This window comes from Hoplias malabaricus, chromosome 10, assembly GCF_029633855.1.
Source record: "Hoplias malabaricus isolate fHopMal1 chromosome 10, fHopMal1.hap1, whole genome shotgun sequence".
Lineage (NCBI taxonomy): Eukaryota > Metazoa > Chordata > Actinopteri > Characiformes > Erythrinidae > Hoplias > Hoplias malabaricus.
In genome coordinates, this window is record NC_089809.1 from 36,150,776 (window position 1) to 36,175,104 (window position 24,329).

General features: G+C 40.8%; 1 protein-coding gene across 1 annotated transcript in view; it reads left to right on the top strand.

Moving 5' to 3' along the window:
* plekho1b (pleckstrin homology domain containing, family O member 1b) overlaps positions 1-21,210 on the top strand; it is a 29,439-nt gene extending 8,229 nt beyond the window's left edge. The window contains exons 3-6 of the mRNA XM_066683884.1: positions 9,127-9,267; positions 12,138-12,242; positions 13,994-14,095; positions 14,207-21,210. Coding sequence (XP_066539981.1) covers positions 9,127-9,267; positions 12,138-12,242; positions 13,994-14,095; positions 14,207-14,893 — 1,035 coding nt within the window. The 3' untranslated portion in view covers positions 14,894-21,210. The remainder of the gene's footprint in view (positions 1-9,126; positions 9,268-12,137; positions 12,243-13,993; positions 14,096-14,206) is intronic.
* The last annotated feature ends 3,119 nt before the right edge of the window (positions 21,211-24,329 follow it).

A 24,329-nucleotide genomic window follows, 5' to 3' on the forward strand; every position in this document is an offset into this window, starting at 1 on the left:
ATTATAGCAGAAGCTCAACTTGAGTTGAACGTTGTTTAACAGCTGTAAATTCACCTAAACATATGGCTGTTCCTCTTTTCTGTAGTGGTTGTTTTGTATTTTGATATCTTCATATAACTTATTTTGACTTTTTATATAACTTTCAAAGAAAAATGGCAACATGACAAAATGTCATTGGGGTTTGGACCATAGTCCCCGTCAACATGGATCTATTTATTTTTAAAAACTGAGGTTTTGTTTTGTGTTTTAGCCTTCCGTTCACACAAACACGATATTTTAGGACACTGAAAATGGAGGTTTTTAAAGAAGTTCTCAAAGGTGGAGATGTTTGAAAACGCTGTTGTGTCTGTTCTCGTTGAAATGCTGACATCAAAGAGTGTGTCTGTCTCTATAACTGGAATTCAAATAGCTCCTCACTCCTTATATACTGAAATACATAAGTCATTAAACCACAGTGTTTACATGCAGATAGCACTGGATTTCAAGTTCCCACATATGAATAAATATAAAATATGTACTAGATATATATGATGGACTGTTAAGATTCAGTGATTTCATTATTTGCATAGTGCACTACAGTAGTTTGGAGTGATTTGAGATTAAACCACTGTGTTTCTCTCATGCTTTGTGGTGTTTTGAAGTCTCTAGATCCTATAGCCCCCTACTTGACTGGCATGATAATGCAGCTGTTTTTGTATTCGTTTGGATGGGGATATAAATAAACAGATCCATGTGGACGGGGCCTGAGTGTGACATATTATTTTTAGCCTGTTATGGCATTCTTTGTTAAGTAATTGGCCTATTCTCCTAGATTTAGGACAAACTATTTTGTTTATAGTTGTTTAAGTCTGTAAATCTGTAAATGGTCAGGAATCCATCGGAGGGCTCTAGATTTCTCAGGTGTTTAATGTGTTGAGTAATGTGTCAGATACAAAAAGAAGATAAAGAAAAAACATGGAACTCTCTACAATATGCGTGTGTTTTCAGTCTTGACATGCTGAGTTTGGCAACACAAAATTTCCTGCCCTTTTCTGTTATTCGTGTGCATTTCTGTCTTGATGTTCTTCTTAAGGCTTCGTCAGGAGGAGAGTTTATGAGAGCTGTTAAAGGTTAGGACATGTTTAAAGACAGGAAAACAGAGTTGAAACCCCTATTTACAATCATAAGTAGCTTGTTAAAATTGGTAAACATCGTAACAGTTAATCCTGGTCATTGTAAATTATTATTTGCCAAAATGTCTCTCCTCTCATCTATTCTCGCACTCAAGGCTTATTCATGTAACCAGAAACAGCACACCAAAAAGAGCAAGTAAAAGAGGACAGTTATTCAAGTAGGTTTGCACATGTGGAGCAATAAATAAAATCAATTTAGAGATTCATTTCTTAGGTGAGGATTTAGCATGATTCTGACCCACTATCTGACAGCAATGTTATAAAACATTCATTACAAAAAGACCATGTGAGGTTGCTGGACCTTTTAGGTTAATTTAAAATGCTATGTCTTGGCAGCAACAGCTGGATGGTTTCTGTTTTGATGTAAAAATGCACCAAAATATTAATTCATTTACTGTAACCGCTTTCCTGAACTGAGTCCGGTGCCTACCTGGAATTACTGGGCGCAAGGCAGGAACACACCCTGAAGGGGGTGTCAGTCCTTCACAGGGCGACACACACACACACACACTCACACCTACGGACATTTTTGAGTCACCAATCCACCTACCAACCTGTGTTTTTGGACCGTGTTTTTGGACCCGGAGGAAACCCACACGGACACAGGGAGAACACAACAAACTCCTCACAGACAGTCAGCTGGTGCGGGACTTTAAGCTACAACCTCCAGGTCCCTGCGGCTGTGCCACTTCGACACTACCTGCTGCGCCACCATGCCTCCCGCTCCAAAATATTGTTATTTTATCATTTAAAAAAGTGATACCAAGCATATTTTATTTCTTAGAATTAAAGCAGGTGATTTGTTTCTGTACCTTTAAGGGTTACCGGGGCCTACTCCTGGAGCCAGGCCTGGGGGTAGTGTCCGATGGCGAGTGCCTGGTGGCCGGGCAGCCCACGTGACCTGGCTGGGTCAGTCTGAAATGGCAAAGTGGGAGAATCTTGTGAGCTCACAACCCACAAGATCCAGAGTAGGGGTGTGCAATGCCCATTGGTCACAGAGCGGGGCTGAAGGGGCCCCTGGTGTCATGGAGCTTTGCAGCAGAAACTGGTTCCTGGCACATGAAACATAACCTCATTGGGGGGCAAGGACCCAGACCTGGTCCGGGAGGTTGAGAGTAACCAATCGGGCTCACCTCTACTCACAATGTGGGCTCCGGAACCAAACTCGATAGGGGTTGGTCTTTCTCCTACTCAGGAGTTGTACAGGGTGAGAGGCGCCAGGCAGGTGTGGGGATACTCACAAGTCCCCGGCTTGCAGCTGTACAGTTGGAGGTTGTCCCGGTAAATGAGAGGGTCGCCTCAATGCGGCTCCAGCTTGGCACATGACTGCTCAAGAGATGCCACCTCCTGAGCCTTCCTGTCCCAGGCTACGCTGGCTAAGTTTCCATTAAGCTTCTGTCATTTTCAGTTTTTACTATGTGGGCTCATTCTCTACCACTAATTGTTTTTCATTGCTCTTTATGTGTTTTCTCAGATATAATTTCCCTGCTTTTGAAGCTCTGACACTTTTGCAAGGTCGAACTGTCTAATAGAGGAACTAAACACAACTTGGCATTGCTAAATAGATTTCAAACAAGACTTGCCTGAAGCAGGAAACTCTGGTGCAAAATTTCCTGAGCAATCTGCTTTTCATCACGCTTTATTAGTGTAATGGCCACTTTAGAAATAGTACTTCATTAAAAAACATTTGTTCTATTAGAAATAGCATTAGAAATGACTCAGACGGGACTGAACTGAGCTTAAAGTATTTATAACTGATGTGCAAGTTTCAGTTTTACTTTGTGGTCATGTTATATTATTATATTTAGAAGCGACCATGCTGAAAACCATATTTCGTTTCCTCCTGTATTAAATCTTGTGACACAATTGTTTGTCTTAGCAGCAAGGTATAGTCCAAATGTAGAATCAACTTGTATCACTAATGACTCATAGCAGGGGCAGCTTAATTCCTCATTATAAATTAAAAACCAATTTTCAGCTTTGGTTGTGTACAAATGGCAAAAGAGTTAATTCACGTTACCCAGTTGTCCCACTGTAATGCCCCACTGTAATATACTGTGAATAATACTTTATTTAAAGATGGCTCAGCCCCTGAGAATATGTCTAGCTTAACTTCAGTTTTGTTTCAAGTGGAAGGTTAGAATGAAAAAATAGAACCGGACATGTTCGTGTCATATCACACTCTGATTCCTGTGGCTAATGTCAGCTTTGACTATAATGGTATACTTCTGGTTTTGTGGTTTTTTGCTCATTTAATTTTGCTGTTAGGATAAAGGCTTCTACATACAAGGCACTAAGTCTGTTAGTGTTTTAGTGTATAGTAAAAGGAAAAAAATGCATTTTGCATTAGTGCTTTTATAATTGTTTCTGTCTATTTCAGATATGAGGCTTTTTTTCCCTATAAACAAATGTTTTCATACACATCCCATATAATTTGTGAATTCAGCTGCCTTAAATGCACCCACCACTAACACATGTATTCAGGTCTACAGCTTGTAGAACCTCCACAGAAAAGCATAAAGTGAAATGGGATGCTATGTAGCAGCTGCAGAGTAGCATAAGGTCACCATACCAACTGCTAAGTGTCGGCTAGAGGGGTATAAACTCCCCCTGAGTTGTGATGTGGAACTAATCATCCATCATCAGTCACTGACTTAACTTTTGTACTTGTCGCAGAATGCTATCAAAACCTCACAGCAATGTTCCCACATTTAGCCCAGAGCTTTTCCAGAAAGGTAGAAGCAGAGGCTGAAGAAAAAAAAGGGACAAACCCCCTTCTAAAACAAGAAATATTAAATGCCTGGAACCTTTGAGCCTTGAAAATGAGACATTTATTGAGTGTTTGCCTATGGATGAGTTTTACTGCACTAGGTGAGGGTTAAGATGAGGAGCTTAAGCATAAAACCTGCATGGAGCCAAGCACATAAAATCATTGATGAGTTGCTGACAGCAATTATATAAGCACATTGTATTCCTATTGAATCATAGGGCTGATGTGATTGCCACTTAATTTGTGCTGTTGGAACAGTTGTAGCAGTCTGTCCCTTGTCCCACCAATAACACAGTCAGCCAAAACACTTGACGCGGCACTATTAAGCCACTGCTGCCCCTCACCTAGATCTGGCTGTGCGTGCACTCCTCTACTCCACTAATGGAAATTGATTGTAACTTAATGAGATCTTTCTGCAGGGTTATCTGTCATCGAAGTAGGACATGAGGTTCTGTGCCAAAGCTGTACCTAAAATTCCACTTTTTGCCTTTTTTTTAAAGGCCATAACGGCAGTTTTGTTGAATCACACCTAGAACCAGAGCGTATTCTTGGTTGTTATTACACAGAGTTGTATAAAGTGGATTGTTTAATCTAAATGCTACACCACAACCAAAGTATCAAAAGGAGAAATTGTTTATTGCATGTATGTTACTTTGAATGCAGAAAACCTTATACTCCAGTTATACTCCAAAATTCATGAGTAAATCTGATCATGACATCTATTCATTCATTATCTGTAACCGCTTATCCAGTTCATGGGTCGCGGTGGGTCCAGAGCCTACCTGGAATCATTGGGCACAAGGCGGGAATACACCCTGGAGGGGGCGCCAGTCCTTCACAGGGCAACACAGACACACAGATTCACATTCACTCACACCTACGGACACTTTTGAGTCGCCAATCCACCTACCAACGTGTGTTTTTGGACTGTGGGAGGAAACCGGAGCACCCGGAGGAAACCCACACAGACACGGGGAGAACACACCAACTCCTCACAGACAGTCACCTGGAGCAGGAATCGAACCAACAACCTCCAGGTCCCTGGAGCTGTGTGACTGCGACACTACCTGCTGCACCACCGTGCCCCCCCCCCATGATATCTATTCAAATTCAAATCGAAACACAATACAATACAAAACACAATACAAAGATTAACATATGGTCTGAAAATTTTCTGAATCCATTGAACATTTAAAAGAATGTAATTTCTTAAACACAATGTTTTCAAGATACGAAGAACCGGGGAAATGAATGTGAGCTGAGATTAGAGGTGGGCGATATGGCAAAAATACATTATCACGATTTTTGTTTTTGCAGGATCACGATCTTGATTTCATCACGATTATTTTTCATGCTGGTTTTTAACCTCTTTACATCCCAGGTATTTTTTTTTTCCATTTTCCGCCTGAAATTACATGCTCAAATCTTGAGGCAGTGAATAAACTAGAGCCAATTTTATGAAGCAATGTTGCTGAAAAGCCTTCAGAATTTTTAAAGATATTGAAATTAATCTTTAGTGGTCAAAATATGATCTTCCTTTGAAATCTTCAAAGACCCCAACCTCTCCATAAGGAAAATTATAAATTTTACTGCAGAAAATAAATTGTATTATCAAAGCTTAATTGCAACATTTTACCTTCCTTGACTAATCTCATTCACCTCTCCAAATGGCTTTTTGCCCTCACTAAATAGGAAAAAATTTCTGATTCTCCTAGATTTTTTCTGATATTTAGTCTTGTATCTAACCCAGTACTCTTCCCCTTTAAGGCCAGACGTGTTGGAAGGAGGTAGCTTTCCCTGATTGGCTGTAGATTAAATAGTCCTGTGTTTAAATGGTCTCAGTAGGGAAAGGGCAGACGGTGAAAGGGATCTAAGCTTTGAAAACGTATTTATTGTTTTGGGTGTTGTTCATTTTGATTGCTGTTGCCATATAAAACTGTTTGTGTCGTCTCTCGTGGTGCGCGTCTGTTAGGCACCAAAGCTTGGTTGCTTCCCCACCTCCTTGGTTGAGCATTGCCTCTGATGGACGTGTCGTTAAAGCTGAGAGTCCAAGCTACATGGCCTTCACAGGGCAACACAGACACACACACACATTCACTCACACACTCACACCTACGGACACATTTGAGTCACCAATTCACCTACCAACGTGTGTTTTTGACCGTGGGAGGAAACCGGAGCACCCGGAGGAAACCCACGCGGACACAGGGAGAACACACAACTCCTCACAGACAGTCACCCGGAGCAGGAATCGAACCCACAACCTCCAGGTCCCTGGAGCTGTGTGACTGCAACACTACCTGCTGTGCCCTCTGATGCCCGATATATATAGATATCACAATGTGGTGTTTTTGTTTGTTTCTTTTAATAATAAATTATTATAATAGTTTAATAATAGTAATTGTTTTTTTCTTAATTCTTCTCTAACACTAGATATCTTAAATTCTACATACAGTATCAAGCTATAGCCAAGCTATTTATTCACCTTCAGGCTTTTGTTTCCATCATTTAAGATCCATTTGAGAACCTAAAAAAGCGTTAACATTACACAGGAAATAAACCGATGTTTGATTGGCACCAAATGATTCCGGGTGTGCTTTATTAATATCAGTTAAACTTCAGTTTCTAAGGATCTTGTTCTGTATCCCATTAATGCCTGGACAGGAATGCTAAGTTCTTCTTGCACATTGATATTTTCAATGTTATGTTAGTACCAAGCCAATGGTGGGTTATGTAAATATTTCACCTACACAGTTAATATTGCATATTATACTTTAGTTGATAGTTACAGCTTATAAGACAAGTATGTAGCCGTGGCAAGTACCTGTGTATGCAACTTATACCACACTTGAAAAAAGATGCTGGAGAGAGAAGCCATATTCATAGCAGATATACCTTCATTAACAAGACTTAAAATGAAACACAAAACCACAGGCTTTATAGACATTCACACATTTTAAGTGTCTTTAAATTTGTCTGTCTGTCTCTCTTCCTTCCCCCTGTTTGGCTCTCTATTTATATTTACCTGTGAGCAAACCATTTGCACATTTACACTGGGGTGATGCCAACACATAATAAGTCAAACAGAGCAAGCGGGGTTTTGTGGCATTAGTCCTGCCGTTGTTCACTGGGCACGGCGGTGAACCTGAAGTGTCCTATTCTTATTGGGCTCATTTCCCTGCAAGGGGAGACAGGACACTTCCAGCAGTGCAGCTGTATCACACTACTACTTACAGGCCTCCGAGAGCCTGGGTCACAGTAGCTTTTTTTGTTTTATATATTATATATTAAAGCTTACATCTTGTTGTGGATTATTATAACCCAGTGTTGAAGGTTTCAGTATGGGCATATCTCTCTGTAAAGTAGTATTGTTTCATCTCAGAAATTATACATAAAAAGTAAACCTTTAGATAGTGGTTGTTTTGATGTAACATGTTTTATTTTACTCTTAAATGTAAATTCAGTGTACCATTTGTATCAGTGTGGTATCAGTTCTGTATTTTACAATTGCTGTTCTGATTTCCGTCTAAATTCTTATCTTTTTCTTGTTTTTATAGTGTTTAAGCCATGGTGGAGTCATTTGTTGAAATAGTCGAACTGCTCTTTTAGGGTTTTACTGGCATGATTAGCTCTGTGCATGTAAGCGGAATGCTAATCATTCCTTTCTTAATGGCCTTAGCTGAGGTTGCTGAGCTGCAGCATTATAAATATTGCAGGTACAGCTTTGTCCTCAGAGCTCCTTTTGGCAGCTTGGAAATGTCTCAATAGTGTCATGTGCGCTGTGACTCTTGCCAAGGTCCAAAGCTGCCACACAGGAGGCCAAGTGCTTCACATTATGGCCACTCTGCTACCCAATGAAACCTGTGAGAGCCACTTTACCAGTGATGCTATAATGACCCTAGTCTGCAGACGTAATTTGGTGCAGCAATTAAACAAACAAACAAACATAAAATGTCCCCTTATATACCCACCAGACACAAACAGAGATGAAAGCGTAGCACAAACACAAAGCTTCATGCTAAGTCAATTTAGTGATCATAATTAACATCTTGAGTGGATGTGAATATCTATGAAATGGGTGTTGATGTGAGACTTCCTTTTACGTTGTCAATAAGTGGAAAAGCTAGATGGAAAAATGGGCCTGAAACAAATAATGAAAATATATTTAACAACAGAATAACATTGTTTTAGCTCTCATGGAAAAGTGTAAATATATGAATAAGCATTGCCGCAAGCACACACTCAATCAGACTGTGTTTTGTAAATTTGTATAAGACATACAGTTGTGTTCCCTGAATTATTCTATGGAAGTGTGGTGTGCCAGGGTTCCCAAGGTGAACTGATTGGTCCTTATGCTCTGAGTGTAATGTGTGTTTACCTTCTTGGCAATAAGTCAGTTTGGGCATAGGAGTCTATCAGGGTTGTGATTTGTCTCTGCTCTTGTTCCTCATATCATGAACTTCAGGGTTGCAAGGCATAGTCTGCAGTGTCAGCATCTGGTTGCTGTACTGGACCATAGTGGTAAAGAGGGAGTTGAGTCATAAAGGAAAGCTCTCAATTTATTGGTTGATCTATGTCCCCACCCTCTCCTATGGTCATGACCTTTGTTTAATGATGGAAAGCGTCTGGCCTGGGATCACATGGGGATTCCCCAGGAGGATTTGGTGGAGATCTGGGGGAGAGATGCCTGGGCTTCTTTGCTTGCCTGGTTGCCACCATAACCCTGAAATTGATCAAGTGGATATGGATAAGAAGATGAATATAAAGTCTGTGTTGTTGTTTCCCATTTTTAGTAGAATTTAGAATTAAACCTATGCAGAATGTTCTGGTTTGGAAAACATCTGTAATGCTTCTGTTCTTTCACCACTGAATTGAAAAAAAATTAAAAGGGAGAGTGCAGCACTTTGCTGTAAGTTTTAACCCTGTGCTTAAAGGGCAGCTTGTAAATGTTGTATTATACTTCTCATTACTTGTGAAATTTGAATACATTTGGTGGTTGCAGCTCTACAAGGGCCTACATACTGCTTTATTCCTTTTATGCTTTGCATGCATATTGAAAACCTCAGGAAATTGAAATAACATTTACAATGTATTTAATATTTTATTTCCAACATCACATGACTTATTTGAATCCCAGCTTAAGTGTCCTGTCAATTCTTAGCCCTATGGCTTGTGTTTTCTCAGGTGAAGGATGAGAAGAAAATTCATGAAGTAGTAGACCTGACAGACTACGAAAGGTCTGAGGAGCTCCGGAAAGCCAAGAGTCGCACCAAGAAAAACCATAGCAAGTTTACACTCCTGTGCTCCCGCCAGCCAGGCAACACTGTGAGTAGTGCTTTACTGGAGTGTATGGCAGGTCAGAAGGTAACTTGTTATTGTCTCAGGCCACTTTCAGTAAACATTTACATGTTTATCTTTTCGGAATCAGTCATGATCAAAGATGGAAGAGATTGGAATTCATTGTATATGTCCACCACATAAACAGTAACCGGAGGCACACTTTACATAAAACCTGTAAAGTGCAAGGTCCTCTCATCTTCATGTCCTGGATAATTAGCTTTCAGTAAGAATGTTTCAGCTAATCGCCCTTTCCGAGTACTCAGCATCGCGCATCCCATTAATGTAACAACATATCCTTCCAGATCAATACAGTGAAGTGGACAACTCACATCTTTGCACTATGCAGGCTGCAGTTTTGAGATTTATAAACACTTAGAGAACATCCCATTTGATCTCGTCTTCTTTTCCACTGGTTTCAGAGTGCTTTAACCCTGCTGCATAAAAACTGACTCACTTTGTTGTCAGATTGTGTCATGACATTGCCAAAACATGCAGTTATATTTTATGTCAATGTTTTGGTTAGTTTTGTGGTAACACGACTAGAACTAAAGTACACTTAAATAAATGTTTACTGATTAAATGGTGAAGGACATGGTTTGGAATGCAAAGTGATACCTACCTACCTTTAAGTCAGCCTATATACAGGAATATTACACCCGCCGTTGGCCATTTTGGCGGGTTTTCATCATTTTTATGTCATTTAAACACAGCAAGAGTCATTACAACTGTTAATTGAATCATGAATTAGCCATTCATATATTGCCAGTTATTCTTGTGTGTGAGTGACTAAAAATCACAATTTTTTGTTTTTTAATAAGACTTGTAGCCTTATGAAATTGTTCTTAAGGGTTACTGCCATTCTTATAACTGTAATAAGCCTTTGGTTTCCTAAATCTATACATCATGACTTATGATTTAACAGTAATAGTAACAGGGTAGTTTAATTCTGGGTTTCCTCTGAGTGACTGTCTGTGAGGAGTGTGGTGTGTTCTCCCTGTGTCTGTGTGGGTTTCCTCTGAGTGACTGTCTGTGAGGAGTGTGGTGTGTTCTCCCTGTGTCTGTGTGGGTTTCCTCCGGGTGACTGTCTGTGAGGAGTGTGGTGTGTTCTCCCTGTGTCCGCGTGGGTTTCCTCCGGGTGACTGTCTGTGAGGAGTGTGGTGTGTTCTCCCTGTGTCTGCGTGGGTTTCCTCCAGGTGCTCCGGTTTCCTCCCATAGTCCAAAAACACATGTTGGTAGGTGGATTGGCGACTCAAAAGTGTCCATAGGTGTGAGTGAATGTGTGAGTGTCTGTGTTGCCCTGTGAAGGACTGGCGCCCCCTCCAGGGTGTATTCCCGCCTTGCGCCCAATGATTCCAGGTAGGCTCTGGACCCACCGTGACCCTGAACTGGATAAGCGCTTACAGATAATGAATGAATTAAGTTAAATATTCAAAAAAACAATTATAAATAATAATAATAATAATAAAAAGCATTCTGAAGTGTATTTTTTGTAGATAAATTTTAATTATTTGCATTTAGAAAATCAAGAAAAGCTTCCACCTGGGGTTCCAAACCTATGCATTCACCTCTATAACTGCACATAATCTGTTGTGACAATTCATGAAAGGGTATGACCATGTTCCATGACATGTTTATGGACTGTTACGCCAATTTTACATAGTGGGGTTCATGCACAAACTTTCAGTACCCACTAAAACAAAACTGATTACAGTTCACTGAACTACATTTAGTCAACATTACTCCAGCACTGCATGTATTTGAACTGGTTTTAATTGTTGTTTTAAACACACATTTGAGTCCATTTTGCCAATCTGGATTTGTGACATTTAGCTTCAGAATGCTCCAGTTGGCAGGACTGCATGCATTTTCAGCATTTTTGAAAGCCAGGAAAGCTTTAAGACTGACCAATCTGCTGCAGCTTCAGTGCTGAGGCAGGTGGTTAATCCTGAGGCTCAGAGTTCTGGATAGGAATCTGTCAGCAGCACACGCCACCACGTGGCTAATAGCTCCCACTGCTCTAACAGCTGCTCCTCAAAGAGCAGCACAGGAGAACAACCACAGCTGTGACACCCGCTCTCAAGGCTCCCTGTGAAATTCACCAATATAGGATTTGTCCACTCTCTGTTCCTGGATTGCCAGTCATAATGCAAGGAAAGCAGTTTGGGCACGCGAGAGATTAGAATGAAACAGAGAGTGTATGTGGTGATGCTAAACATTATTAAACAGCAGGCAAATATGTTATTGAGCTACAAAGCCTATATTTTGCAAACTGAAAGCACAGGGATTTACACAACTGCAGCCACCATAATAAAGTAGATTGCTGCTGTCTCAGCACATTTACATTTAGAACACTTGGAGTTTTCTCCATGGTTTAGTGACTGCTTTTCCCCTTATTCTGCTGCTTTGCAGTTTAAAGCCAGGCCAATGTAACTGTAGCTACACTTTTATAGTGAGATTTGTAGGTGCCTCAAAGACAAAATACTCATATTAGGATTGTATTTCTGCATATTATATTTGTGACATTCCCTATAAACAGACACAATGTTGAGTGTTAGTTTTATCATTAAATGTTCAGCCTCTTCTCTCCTCCACCTTTGTATAGTCTCTTGTATCATGTAGTGGGTAACACCACAGCCCTTCATCTGGAAGACTGGGTTCTGATATTTGCATATGTGCACATTTTAGCGCTCTGTAATAATAGAGTTGCAACTGAAGCAGTAACAACTTCTGACTATTTTGAGATGTAAATGAAAGAGTTCATCTCTCGCTGTGCAAAATGTACTTGTTCTGACAGCAGTGTCCTGTAATGAAGTGGGTTAAATGTAAGATATTACAATAATTTTACGTTTTTTCAGGTTCCCAATCTGGTATTCTTGGCTGTAAGTCCAGAGGAGAAGGAGTCATGGATCAATGCCTTAAATATAGCCATCACCAGGTCCAAGAATCGCATCCTGGATGAGGTGAATTAAAAAAAACACACACACAGTTGCAGATATGATCTGTCAGATGTGACCAATTGCTAAACATATGGTTTTAGTGTGTAGCAAAAAGCATCATTGTGGAAAAACATTCTTTCCTCCTTTAGACCAGCCATGCTTTATAGATAAGAGTCAAAGCTTACAGTACTGTGTTTGTGAAAAGGCCACTAAAACATGCCTGAAGATCAGCAGCATTGACAGCAGCTCAGTGGGCTCTCACGGTAAGAGGGCTTGTGTTGAGAGGAGCTGTATAGTATGAGTCTGTGAGCTGGCTGAAGAGCATCTTCTGAATCATCTATTCAACTATTTGTGTCCCTGAAAACTCTCCACTAGAAGAGATACGCAACTCACACTTCTCTACAGCTCAGTGGGAGAGTAAAAGATGGCGAGAGAGTGGAGTGAGCACACAAAGCCAGGTCCACTGTGAACATATTGTTCCTGCTCCGGTGTCCCAGGGCAGTCTAGGGGTTGAAATCAGACACTGGAGTTTCACACATGGCTGCATTTACACTAGAACAATGGCTGCTGCTCACTGTGGCACTCCACCGAGAGATACATTTATTACAGCCATTAAAGCTTTATCCTAAGCAGCATCCCTAGTGCAATTCAGATTTAAGCTGTTTGCGTTCTCTTCAGATGTGTCCGCATTCCATAGTGTCATTAATTTTTACAGCATAGTACTGAAATCAATGAAGAGGGGAAGGGAGGGGGCATGGTTTATTCTCCTCTGTCAAAAGTGACACTGGGCAGTTCCTATGGTGCTGAGCCCAGTGTAGCAATGACAGAGGCTCTATGCTCCATATCACAGGTCAGTGAAACATCACCATTATTTTGAAGCAGTAATCCAAAGTTAAAAATATTACATAGTGTTTCTTTAACCTGGGATCAGCCCTGGTCCTTGGGTCAGATACAGTAATCAACACTGAACAAAATGAAGTGGAATGTATGGCAGTACGTAATAATTTATATGGAATATGTTATATCAGTCAGCTGTGTGTGTGTGTGTGTGTGTGTGCGCGCATGTGGATGTGAGAGAGAGAGAGAGAGAGTAAGAGTGAGAGTTAGTTATGAGATTTAATCCATATTTCAACTTAAAAATAATGAAATCATCTTCAGTGACAGTGTTTACATTGCCTAATAAAATCACTCATTTTAAGTGGTGCATATCTACTTTCCATTTCTCATAAATGTCTGAAACACTACAAATAACGCATGGTAGTTTTATATTATGACAGAGACATGGACATGGTTTTGATCTGACAGTGACATTATTTTAATATTTTCTCATTGTATTACATTTATATTTGAATGTTAGTCTGTTAGTCATATGCACTAGCCCCTAGCTAACGTCTAAAATTGAATAACCACATCCATCTCTACCAATAATATTCAGAGGTAAAATATAATATTTTATTTATACATCTGAGAAAATGCAGAGTGGCACATGCACTGTTTGCTGTTGTCAAGTTAAACCGATGCCCGAATCCATTACTTAAGCATGCTGATTTCATCTCGCCTGCATGTGAAATCCTGTGCTCCCATGTGTACATCACATGCACACAGTAAATCAGCTAATTGATTAGCAGCACATGCACAAACACACACAGCACATGCGCACACACACACACACACGAGTCTTTGTATGACATATCAGGGTCGTGTGGAATCTTGTTGTTGCTACCTACTCTTAACATGTGACTGAGCTTGTCTAATCCTCTCTCGTAACCCTCTAGGTGACGGTAGAGGGGGACAACTGCCTGGCCCATCCCACACGTGACCGAGCAAGAATTCCACACACACGCCGACTGCCCACTCGTGGACACCTTATGGCTGTGGTGAGCAGTTCATTATCCCCAGAAAACTGCATAGAAATCCTCCAACACAAAGTACAACATTAACCATGTCAGCATTTAATCTCTTTCTTTCTTTTCTTGCACCCTTTTAAGGCCTCAACTTCTTCATCAGACGGTATGCTCACCCTTGACCTTATTCAGGAGGAAGATGCCCCAGCATCTGAAGGAAAGGACTATGAAAAGAACTTCCATCTCACTGTGAACTCCAGCGTGGACAGCTGTAAACTCACGCCTGGTGCTGAAGCCACAGTCAAATCTCAGAGCTTGCCACGCAGAAGTGAGTGTGGCTGGGATTGGTCAGACAACCAGAGTCAAACTCCCAAGACTGGAAAAAAGCTCACAGGAACTGAGAAGAACCGCTGCGCCTCCATGGACGAGATCTTGTCACATTCTGACAAGCGGGCCAACAAGAAGGCCCTCCCCCACTGCCCGGTGTCCGCTCCCGCTCACTCCATCGGCCAGCTGCAGGCGCTCATCTCACAGAAGCTGGAGAGAACTCAGGAGCTGTTGACTGAAGTGAGAGGCCCAGGCCAGAGCAAAGGGAAAGACTCCACTTCTGGCAAGGGCTCCAGCGCCGAGGGGCAGCGGGCAGAGGCCGAGCGGCTCCTTGTGGAGGCAGCGTCCACCTGGGGCCAGGCACGGGATGTTCTGGAGGAGGTGAAGGAGCTCAGAGTACTTTACAGGCAGCTGGACTCAGCCTCACCCACAGTGCTCAGCTCCTCACCCAGCGGCAAGCAGAAGAAACAGCAGCAGACGAACTATAGGAAAAGCATGATGTGAAGACTCTGAGGATGGTTAAGGGGCAACGTCGATGTGATGACGAAAATGATCATTTGAGCAGAAATTTGTCAGGCACACCAAATTACACATTTCTTAAGAGCTTCATAAAATACTCTGGCTCACATTAAGAAATGTCAAGTATTTTTAGGTGCTGTTTTTGATGTGTTTCACAGCTTGTTCACTTAAAGGCTACATCAAATGATGAATATCCCAGAAATATAACTCTTGATGCTATCTTTATTACATTCAAGGGCATGTATAAGATGAAAACCAGAATTTACTTCTTTATTGTAGACAGTTGTTTGTAATGCAGTGTGTAACATTGCTAACATTTCAAAGCATACTTTTCACTTTGCAGTTTTTTAGTCCTGAATACCAGTTTTAGGGCTCTGTTTTAGCAGTTATATTTAGTAAATCATTGGGGGAGGGAGCTGTCGCTCATAAAGTCCATGTCCAGTGCCTGCTATAAAATCCCATTCTTTAGGTGGCTGTCCTTGCAGAGCACTCACAGAGCTAGTGAGTGAAGCTGTGCTTCTCTGAGGGTGCAGTAAGGGTTAACCAGACCTTTGTGAAGTTAGTCTAATTTGAGGTATGAAGCTAACAAAATGAACCGTAGCATTGCCACTGTCTGTTGTAAGTAGGTTGTTTTAGTTTCATTTATGCAAGGACTTTTATTGGGGGGGGGGTTCCGGAAGCGGAGGTGAAGGCTGTTTTTGTGCTGGAGAGCCTAAATACGGGTGCAGTGGGGCGTTGCCTTTGTTGATAGCCTATATGTAGAATATCTGAATCTCAAATTTAAAAAATAATACCTATCCAATGAACAAAGTTCCAAATAGAAGTATATTTGGGTACACTTTACATTCACTGTTTAATTACATCTCAAAATATATATTTGCATATATCACCAAATTCGCAACATAAACTGAACTCTGGATGTCAAGCCCAAAGCCAGCAATGCTTGGAGGATATGGCAAAGCAGATGTGTGATGTCAGACACTGCCTCTTTTTGTATACCCACTAATGTAAGTTTATTGGACAGCCCCAAGCTGGGCTGCTGTTTGGCAAAAGAGGCCCAGTTTAGAGTAGCACAGTTAATTCAGAATGATTTTGGTGCATAATGGGGAAAAGATTAAATACAAGAAAAATATAAATGATGTGCCCTTGAGAACTTCAGACTTAATATAGCATGCTTGAGTTTACTTTAATGAACTGCGTTGTTCATCGTAGGAATATCCACAATTTGGTTTTTCTTCTTTAAGTGAACAGAGCATAAACAAACACAAACAAAATAATGATCTAAACATCAGTGCATGGCATACACAGTCAATCTCGGCAGCTCTGTCGGACTGCCATTGTACATTATCTGAATGTTGGCTATCTTCTTCCAATGTTATGGTACAATGCATCTGGTAATCTTACCCAGGAACAACTGTTTAGCTCAGTGCACTCAGAGCACATAGTAAGTCTTCGATGCTTTTTAAAAGTGGAAATGTTTAGTGGTTGCAACAAACATACTTTTGTTACTTTTCACTCCAGTGGACCATGGTCCCACTGTGTGGACAGATCTTCCTCATTCCTTCAGAGGACTTTGTTGTCCAGTGAATACTGGACATTACAGTGCATTTTACCATTGTATATATGTTTGAATTATACGAGCGTACAAGCAGGGTTTGGCCCGATTTACCACAGTTGATAGCTTGTGTGAACATGTTTAGCCTGTGAAAAATCCAGAAAAACCAATTGCCATAAGCCATTCATTGATTACTGAATTTTCATACTCTAAGCATTGGAAAACAGGCTATTTGCTTCAGTAAATTCTGGTCCTGCTGCCTCATTTATAAAACACTTATATGTACCGATCAGAAGTTGATGTGGTCATACATTCACTTTAAAATAATGATGTTCAATGTCATGAACATGTCCTCAAGCTTCTACACTGACCAGTAATCAGCAGTACCACACTGTGTGCTTTTAGAAATCATTTATACCCAAATGTTCAGAACAAATTCAAGTGAAATTCAAGTATGTTTTATAAATGAGGCTCCTTGTTTGTCTCACTCAGTTCAGGCGCAGAGATTTGTATGGAGCTGAAACTCCATGTACTTGCTGCTCCATGACATCAGCATTAGTCAGACTGAAATGTACTGCTGGGCTCTTCTTATATTTCTATATTTGCTTTCACCACACTAGTGATAGGCCAGGGTATGTTTGAGTGCTAGGTCTAATACTTAGCACTTCACAAAGTGGACTGTTACATAAAACGCAGCAAGGCAGCCCCGTCAGTGACCATCCTGAGAAAACCCACCAGCCTATCTCAATGTGAATGTTATACTTTTCTACTTCATAATACACTGGAACAGCTCTGGTCTAGCAAGGCTGCATGCCCCCAAGGCTCTGGACTCTGGAGCCTTTGCTGCTTCTCTCCTGTTTCCCCATACTTGCTGTATTATATACAGGCCTGCAATCTTTATTACAGCAGTAAAGATGGCTAAAGTTTAGAGGTGAAGAGAAAAGTGGATTTGGACTATGTTTGATGACTATGTTACATGTTTTCCACCAGGGTTTTTTTTAAATGTAGGCGGATTCAAACTCCCAAATATAAGCCATGAGCTATTGTACTAAATGCTGATGAAATCTGGTGCCAGTGTTGTTGCCGTTTTGGACGGAGGATGAGAAAGTGCTGCCATTAGAGCTGAGAATTCATGCAGTAAGGAGGCTTGTAAGTAGAAACTGATTATAATAATCTCAAATTTGCACTATACAATGCTGTAAAATGAGAACAACTTTGGCCAGCTGTCTTTTTAAATCTAAAGAACTGAACAGACAATCTACCAGTAGCTAGGACAAAGTTCCTAAAATGTAGGTATCTGGGGAAACACACTCAAAAAGACTCAAAAGCTGCCTTAGTGTAATTTTAAAAGACACATGCAATTGAATGCATTGAAGATATAGCTCCAAGTTGCCTGCATCCAAAGTTGAGTAGAGAAGTGGCACAGAGGCCTTCAAAGTCAGATGTAATTTGCTTTTGTAAATCTTTGCAGAATTTTTGTCTTTAGAGAACTATGCAATATTGCATATGGGCCTGAAATGAACAGGCTTCAGGACATACTGGGCGTGTACAGTGTGGCATTGTAACAGACCAAAGGGTATGTATTTCCAGTATCCAATGTCTTGTTTTACAGTTTGTAGCTAAATAACCTTTGCACAAATCTGTGGGTACGAGTTAATCTGTTCTGTCATTCAGACTTGATTACAACCAGTGTTATTATTATTTTTATTTTTACATTTTATTGTAAAGTGCTTTTGTAGAGTAACTAAAATATTCTAGTGCTCTTTTTTTTTAAATGAATGAATTTTACAATGGTAATCTGAAAAAAAAAAAACAATTTCAGTTATAATAACACTGTCTGGCTCTGAAGCATCATGGTGTCTTGTGGAAAATGAAACAAAGCACAATACCCTCTAACAATTGTCCTGGCATTTGGTAAGTCAATGTAGTAGACCAAACACTGATGAAAATATTACCAATTCAACCCAACAAAGCTACAAAGATGCCAAGAGTTTCTGTACTTTGCAGATGAATTTGTAACATTTGCCGAATCAAAGAAATTGCTGACTTCATTTTGGCTAGACATTGTTGACAGAATCGAGATTATTCCAACTGTCCAGAAGCAACAGGTACAACAAAATCAATCCCTACATCAGACCATATTGTTAGTAACATAGCAGACAGGATCATAGCTACAGCCAAATAGCTGCAATGTACGAAGGCATGTATTATGTTGCTTGTTTACGTAATTTTTTTACTTTAAGAAAAATCTGCTTCACACAATGTTCCACTAACTCAAATCAGTGAGCCAAGACGTGGTGATCAGGCTTTGTTTCTTCAGTGTGAAACTGGAGCTAGGAGGCTAATGTTGCTAACAAATAATAGAAGTCAGTAGACAACAATATCTTCTTAGTAAATGCATCCCCAGGACTTCCCTCAGTGGTGGCGAGTTCCCTGTCACACAGCTTCAGGACCCTGGGGTTGTGGGTTCACACCCTGCCTTGCATCCGTCTTTGAGCAGGAGTTCTCCTTGTGTCTGTGGCGGTTTCTTCTAGGTGTTCCAGGTTCCTCCCCCAGTCTGAAAACACATTCTGTTAGGTGGATTGACTATTCAAAAATGTGGTGAGTATGTGATGCGTTATGATAGACCAGTGGGCTGTCCAGGGTGTGTTCCTGCCTTGTGCCTAGTGATTCTGGGTAGGCTCCAGACCCACAATGATCCTGAACAGGATAACACATTCATTAATTCATTGTTTGTAAGTGCTTATTCAGTTCAGGGTCACAGTGGGTCCGGAGTTTACCCGGAATCACTGGGTGCAAGGCGGGAACACACCCTGGAGGGGGCGCCAGTCCTTCACAGGGCAACACAGACACACACACACATATTCGTACCTATGGACAGTTTTGGGAAGCCAATCCATCTACCAGTGTGTGTTTTTGGACCGTGGGAGGAAACCAGAGCACCCGGAGCAAACCCACGCAGACACAGGGAGAACACACCACACTCCTCACAGACAGTCACCCGGAGCGGGAATCGAACCCACAACCTCCAGGTCCCTGGAGCTGTGTGACTGCGACCAGGAAAAAGCAGATACAGAAAATGAAGGAATTAATAAATTAATGAACGTTCCTTAAAATTCTCAAAGCACATTAAGCTCTTTGTCTTCAGTGACTTGTGAATGTGGGACCACAGTAAGACACACTGCTGTTTACACTCCTTGCTAAAATGGATGCCTGCTGTATTCAGTTACACAGTGGTGTTAATTTTTACAGTTCATAAAAGTTTATTTTGTGCCCACACATCCACAGTGATGTTAGTGAAAAACTGGATGTGGTTTATGTGGGGGCTGTCAGGTGTTTATAAGATATTTATGGAAAAGTTTGATCCGCCTTTTGGCTTCTACTGTTTGTTAGCAACATTAGCCTAGTAGCTCCAATTTAAAACTAAAGAAAAAATGTTTTGGTTTACCAGTTACATCTGGGATAAATTGAGAATTGAATCAAAGGCTTGAATCCTTAAATAAATATTCCTAAGCCATATGCTTAGGTGGTGTAGTTTTTTCTTGGTAACCTTTTTCACTGTTAGCATAGGACAAACGGCTGAATGTAAATCTAATCTGGCTCTAGGTGATCCCAGGAGAAGCAGGCTATGTAATTAATCCTTCAAAATAAGGTACTTAGTCCAATACTGGCCCTGTGTTTTAAATATTTAATGTACTAGGACAAATCCTAAGAGGAATTTGTGTGTAGATTACCTTTACTGAGGACCATGGGGCAGTTAGCACTGCTACAGAGGACTTGAATATTAACAATGATTAAATTCTGGACTGATCCTGATTCTGTGTTCTGCATCACATACTCATTACGATGCAGAGCAGTCTAGGGCTGCGGGAAATACCTCAGAATTGCAGCTATGTACCTCAAATACCTTAATTACCTATATTTATGTATTAAATGTTTGGCTAACAGTGCTTTTGGTTCAGTTGGTGGTCTATCTCCCCACAGCACTCCAAACTCTCCTTTGCTACTTCTAAATGTCAGTCTGCAGGTATCACAGCAAAACTGGATAGAGTTATTTGTCAATATATAAATGTAGGTCTTGCACTTATGTTTTTGTGCTCAGGTTAGGCGCGTCTCTGATATACTTGAGAAAGAACCACTTGTGCAATTAAAAAAAATCCACAAGACCACTAAATATGTGTTTTTCATTTCTTGACATCAATAGTAACGTTATCATGGAGCTATGCCAAAGACGCTCAGTTGGTCCAGTACAACAGCAGATTATGGGTAGTCTTCATATTGTCCGGTCAGTTTATTTTCAAAACAATTATCTTTTTGCTCTGGAATTGCTGTTAAGTACATCATACACGTGAACACAATTTGCAGATAATCGGAGTAAAAGAGATCACATCACATGCTGTGTAACGATACATTTATAATTTAGATCACTGCACCACTAGGGGCGCTAATTCTCACATCATCATTCACATTCAGGGACTGATCCATAAGGGCACGCTATTGCGCAACTTGTCTATGATCAGTAATCGTCTACATAGGAAAAGTCATTCATCTGAGCTTCACTTCCACTTCCACAGTCAATAAATCAGACTACCACTGAATTAAGTTGAATTAAGATGGAGGAATCTACCAGCGCAACTGTATAGCATAATATTTCAAGGTATGTTTTTGATGCAGCCATTGTTTCTTCTTACTAAACCTGACTTTCGTAAACCAGAACTTTTAAAATTCATTTGGAATAAAATATTCTCATGACCAATGCTAATCTCTCTGTTTTTTGACTTCACTGAGCAGGAACTCACTGTCTTCCACTGACAGAACAGCCTTTATGTGTCAGTGAATATACGCTGTTACATTTAAAGGGTCCACACCGTAGAAAGAGTTTTTAGGAATAAAGTTTGAGTGTAGCACATACAGAATTCATGTCAGAATATGGAAACTAAGCTGCAAACATTGCTGGTATTGCAGACTCGGTCCAGATTCAGGAAGCAGGTGTTTCTGATCAGATTACTTTTTAAAAAGTCACAGTGCAGGACAGCAAATCAGAACAGAGTTCATTTACATATTTTACCCCAGTAAACAAGGAACGTCCCTGGACGTTCAAAATAGGTCTAAAAGTAGTCTGTCCGTCAAGGACATATTTTAAACGTCAATGGACGTCCAAAATCCATCTTAATAAGTTAGTTAAGTGGTGACCAATCGATAATGTCAGTGGACGTCCAAAACGCATTTTATACAAGTAATTTATTTCGGGAACAATTAATAACGTCAATGGACGTCCAAAATACGTCTAATAGTCGTCTTTTCAATGTCTGTGTTTGGACGTCTTTTCAACTTTTATTTTCAACCTTAAGAGAACGTTGATTAGACGGCAGTCATTACGTTATTTCAACGTTGAATCAACGGCTAAATGTTTACTGGGACTCTTAATGTCACAGTACCCAAAATATCATCTGTAATTCTAGAGTATAAACTGAGGTTATAAAACTTGGAGTTGGTGGAGTATAGTGGATAAAAACTCTGAACAATAGGCTGAGGATCAAAATCACGTAATCACGTAATATTATTAGTAATCCTAATAATAGAAAATGTATTACACCCACACAAATGCAATCAAAAAAAGTATAAATGATAATAAATGTATAGAGGTTATAATATTGCCTGGAGTATATCTATCCAGTCTGTTTTTGGCAGGGCACAAAAAGAAAAAAAAAAAGCTGAATGCATGGCAGTTTCAAATTCTCAAGGCTAATTAGAGCTGCATGAGAAGACGCAGTGAGCTCAGTGCTCAGGTGAACAATGACAGAGTCTTCAGGGAGGTGGCGGTGTGGGGGATAAATCTGTCTCATTGTAAGTCCAGCAAAAACTGATGCCAGAACCCTGCAACATGTCTAACCAAGTCTGTAGACTCATACTGTTATTTTTTGGTCTAAATTCAAGGCTATTTACTTTTTTGTTTTGTTGCACTTTGCTGCAGTGACAGTCTCTACTCTTCTGAAAGAACTAGACACTAGATACTGGAACATTGCTGTTGGCATTTGACTGCATTCAGCCACATGAGTATAAGTGAGGTCAGGTACTGAATTTGGATGATTGGCTGTGCGTCTGTGTACCAAGACTTGGATGAGATGTATAATGTGTGATGGTATCACTGATGTGGGGTAATATCCTGGGATTTTGGAGAGACGCATGCTGCCATCAAGACGAAATCTTATCCTGGAAGGTCCTTGGTTATTTCAACAAGAAAATACCAGGATCGAGTCTACACTTATTCTGAGAGAGTGTGTGTGCAAATGTACAATTATTTATTTCATTGGACACGTAAGTACATGTTAAGCAACACTGCGTAAATGGAGCCTCAGATTTATCCATAATTCCCAGCATACATTCAAGCTGATGAAAAATAAGGACACTACCCTGCCAAGTGTTACTTATGTTTAGAGAAACAGAGAGAGCATGATGAAATAGTGCCAGTGCTATGAGCTGAGGGAGTTCATGGATTAAAACAGCTCTATCTTTGGATCTGAATAAAAGTTGCGAATAGAAAGAACACTGAATATTTTTGTTCTAAAATGACACCATCTCTGTTCAAATATCATTGTTTAATACTATGCCTCCTGATGCATGGTAATGTATTCAAAATTCAACAGACAGCAGTGAGCATGTTTGTCTTTTTTTTACTGATAGGACTGAGCTTAAATATAATCAGAAACCGTTCATTTCAAATTCATGACTGACTTTCAAACGTTCTGCTTTAAAAGCATGGTTCTGCCATTCAGATGAAAGTGTTCTGTGGCAGTGATTAATATGTAATGAGGCAGGAAAGAGGCTCAGTGTGAAGGTTTGACTGGTGAGTAATTGGGAGCGAGTGCTGAGGAGGTGGACCACTGTAATTAAACTCAGGGAGCTAGCAGGCCTGGGCTCCACAGCTGTTGGTCTTTTCCTCCCCTATGCTCGCAAAGCCATGACTAAGTACGCTGGAGGAGGGCCTCCACCAACTGTGATAACAACTCAAAGTAGACACAAACAAAGCCCTGCCCAACCTGAGCGCTTAGCGTGACAGCGCCTGGTGTTGCTTTTAAAATCTAGTACTGATATGATTAAGAAACGTTAATGGAACATTATTTTTTTTAGATCTTAGTTATTGTTATAGATGTACAACTGAATTACCACTCAGGACAAAGCCTGCTGGTGAGAGCTGGGTATTTTGGTGAGGCTGTGAGTCATTATATTAATCCAGTGACATTCAGGAGACGTGTGTTTAGTGAACATATGCAGTTTGGGACTTTTTTGGTTCTCTGCAGCATGTGATATCTGTGGTTGTGTAAAATCCCGTTCTATTTTTACAAAAAACATTGTGCTTTGAGATTCATTCATTCATTGTCTGTAAGCGCTTATCCAGTTCAGGGTCACGGTGGGTCCGGAGCACGCGGATGAATACCCACGCAGACACAGGGAGAACACACCACACTCCTCACAGACAGTCACCTGGAGGAAACCCACGCAGACACAGGGAGAACACACCACACTCCTCACAGACAGTCACCCGGAGGAAACCCACGCAGACACAGGGAGAACACACCACACTCCTCACAGACAGTCACCCGGAGGAAACCCACGCAGACACAGGGAGAACACACCACACTCCTCACAGACAGTCACCCGGAGGAAACCCACGCAGACACAGGGAGAAGATACCACACTCCTCACAGACAGTCACCCAGAGCGGGACTCGAACCCACAACCTCCAGGTCCCTGGAGCTGTGTGACTGCGACACCACCTGCTGCCCCACCGTGCCACCCTGTGCTTAGACATGATACATCTAGAGGCACATTCCATACTTATCCTTCCCCTATGAGGCCTGAAGT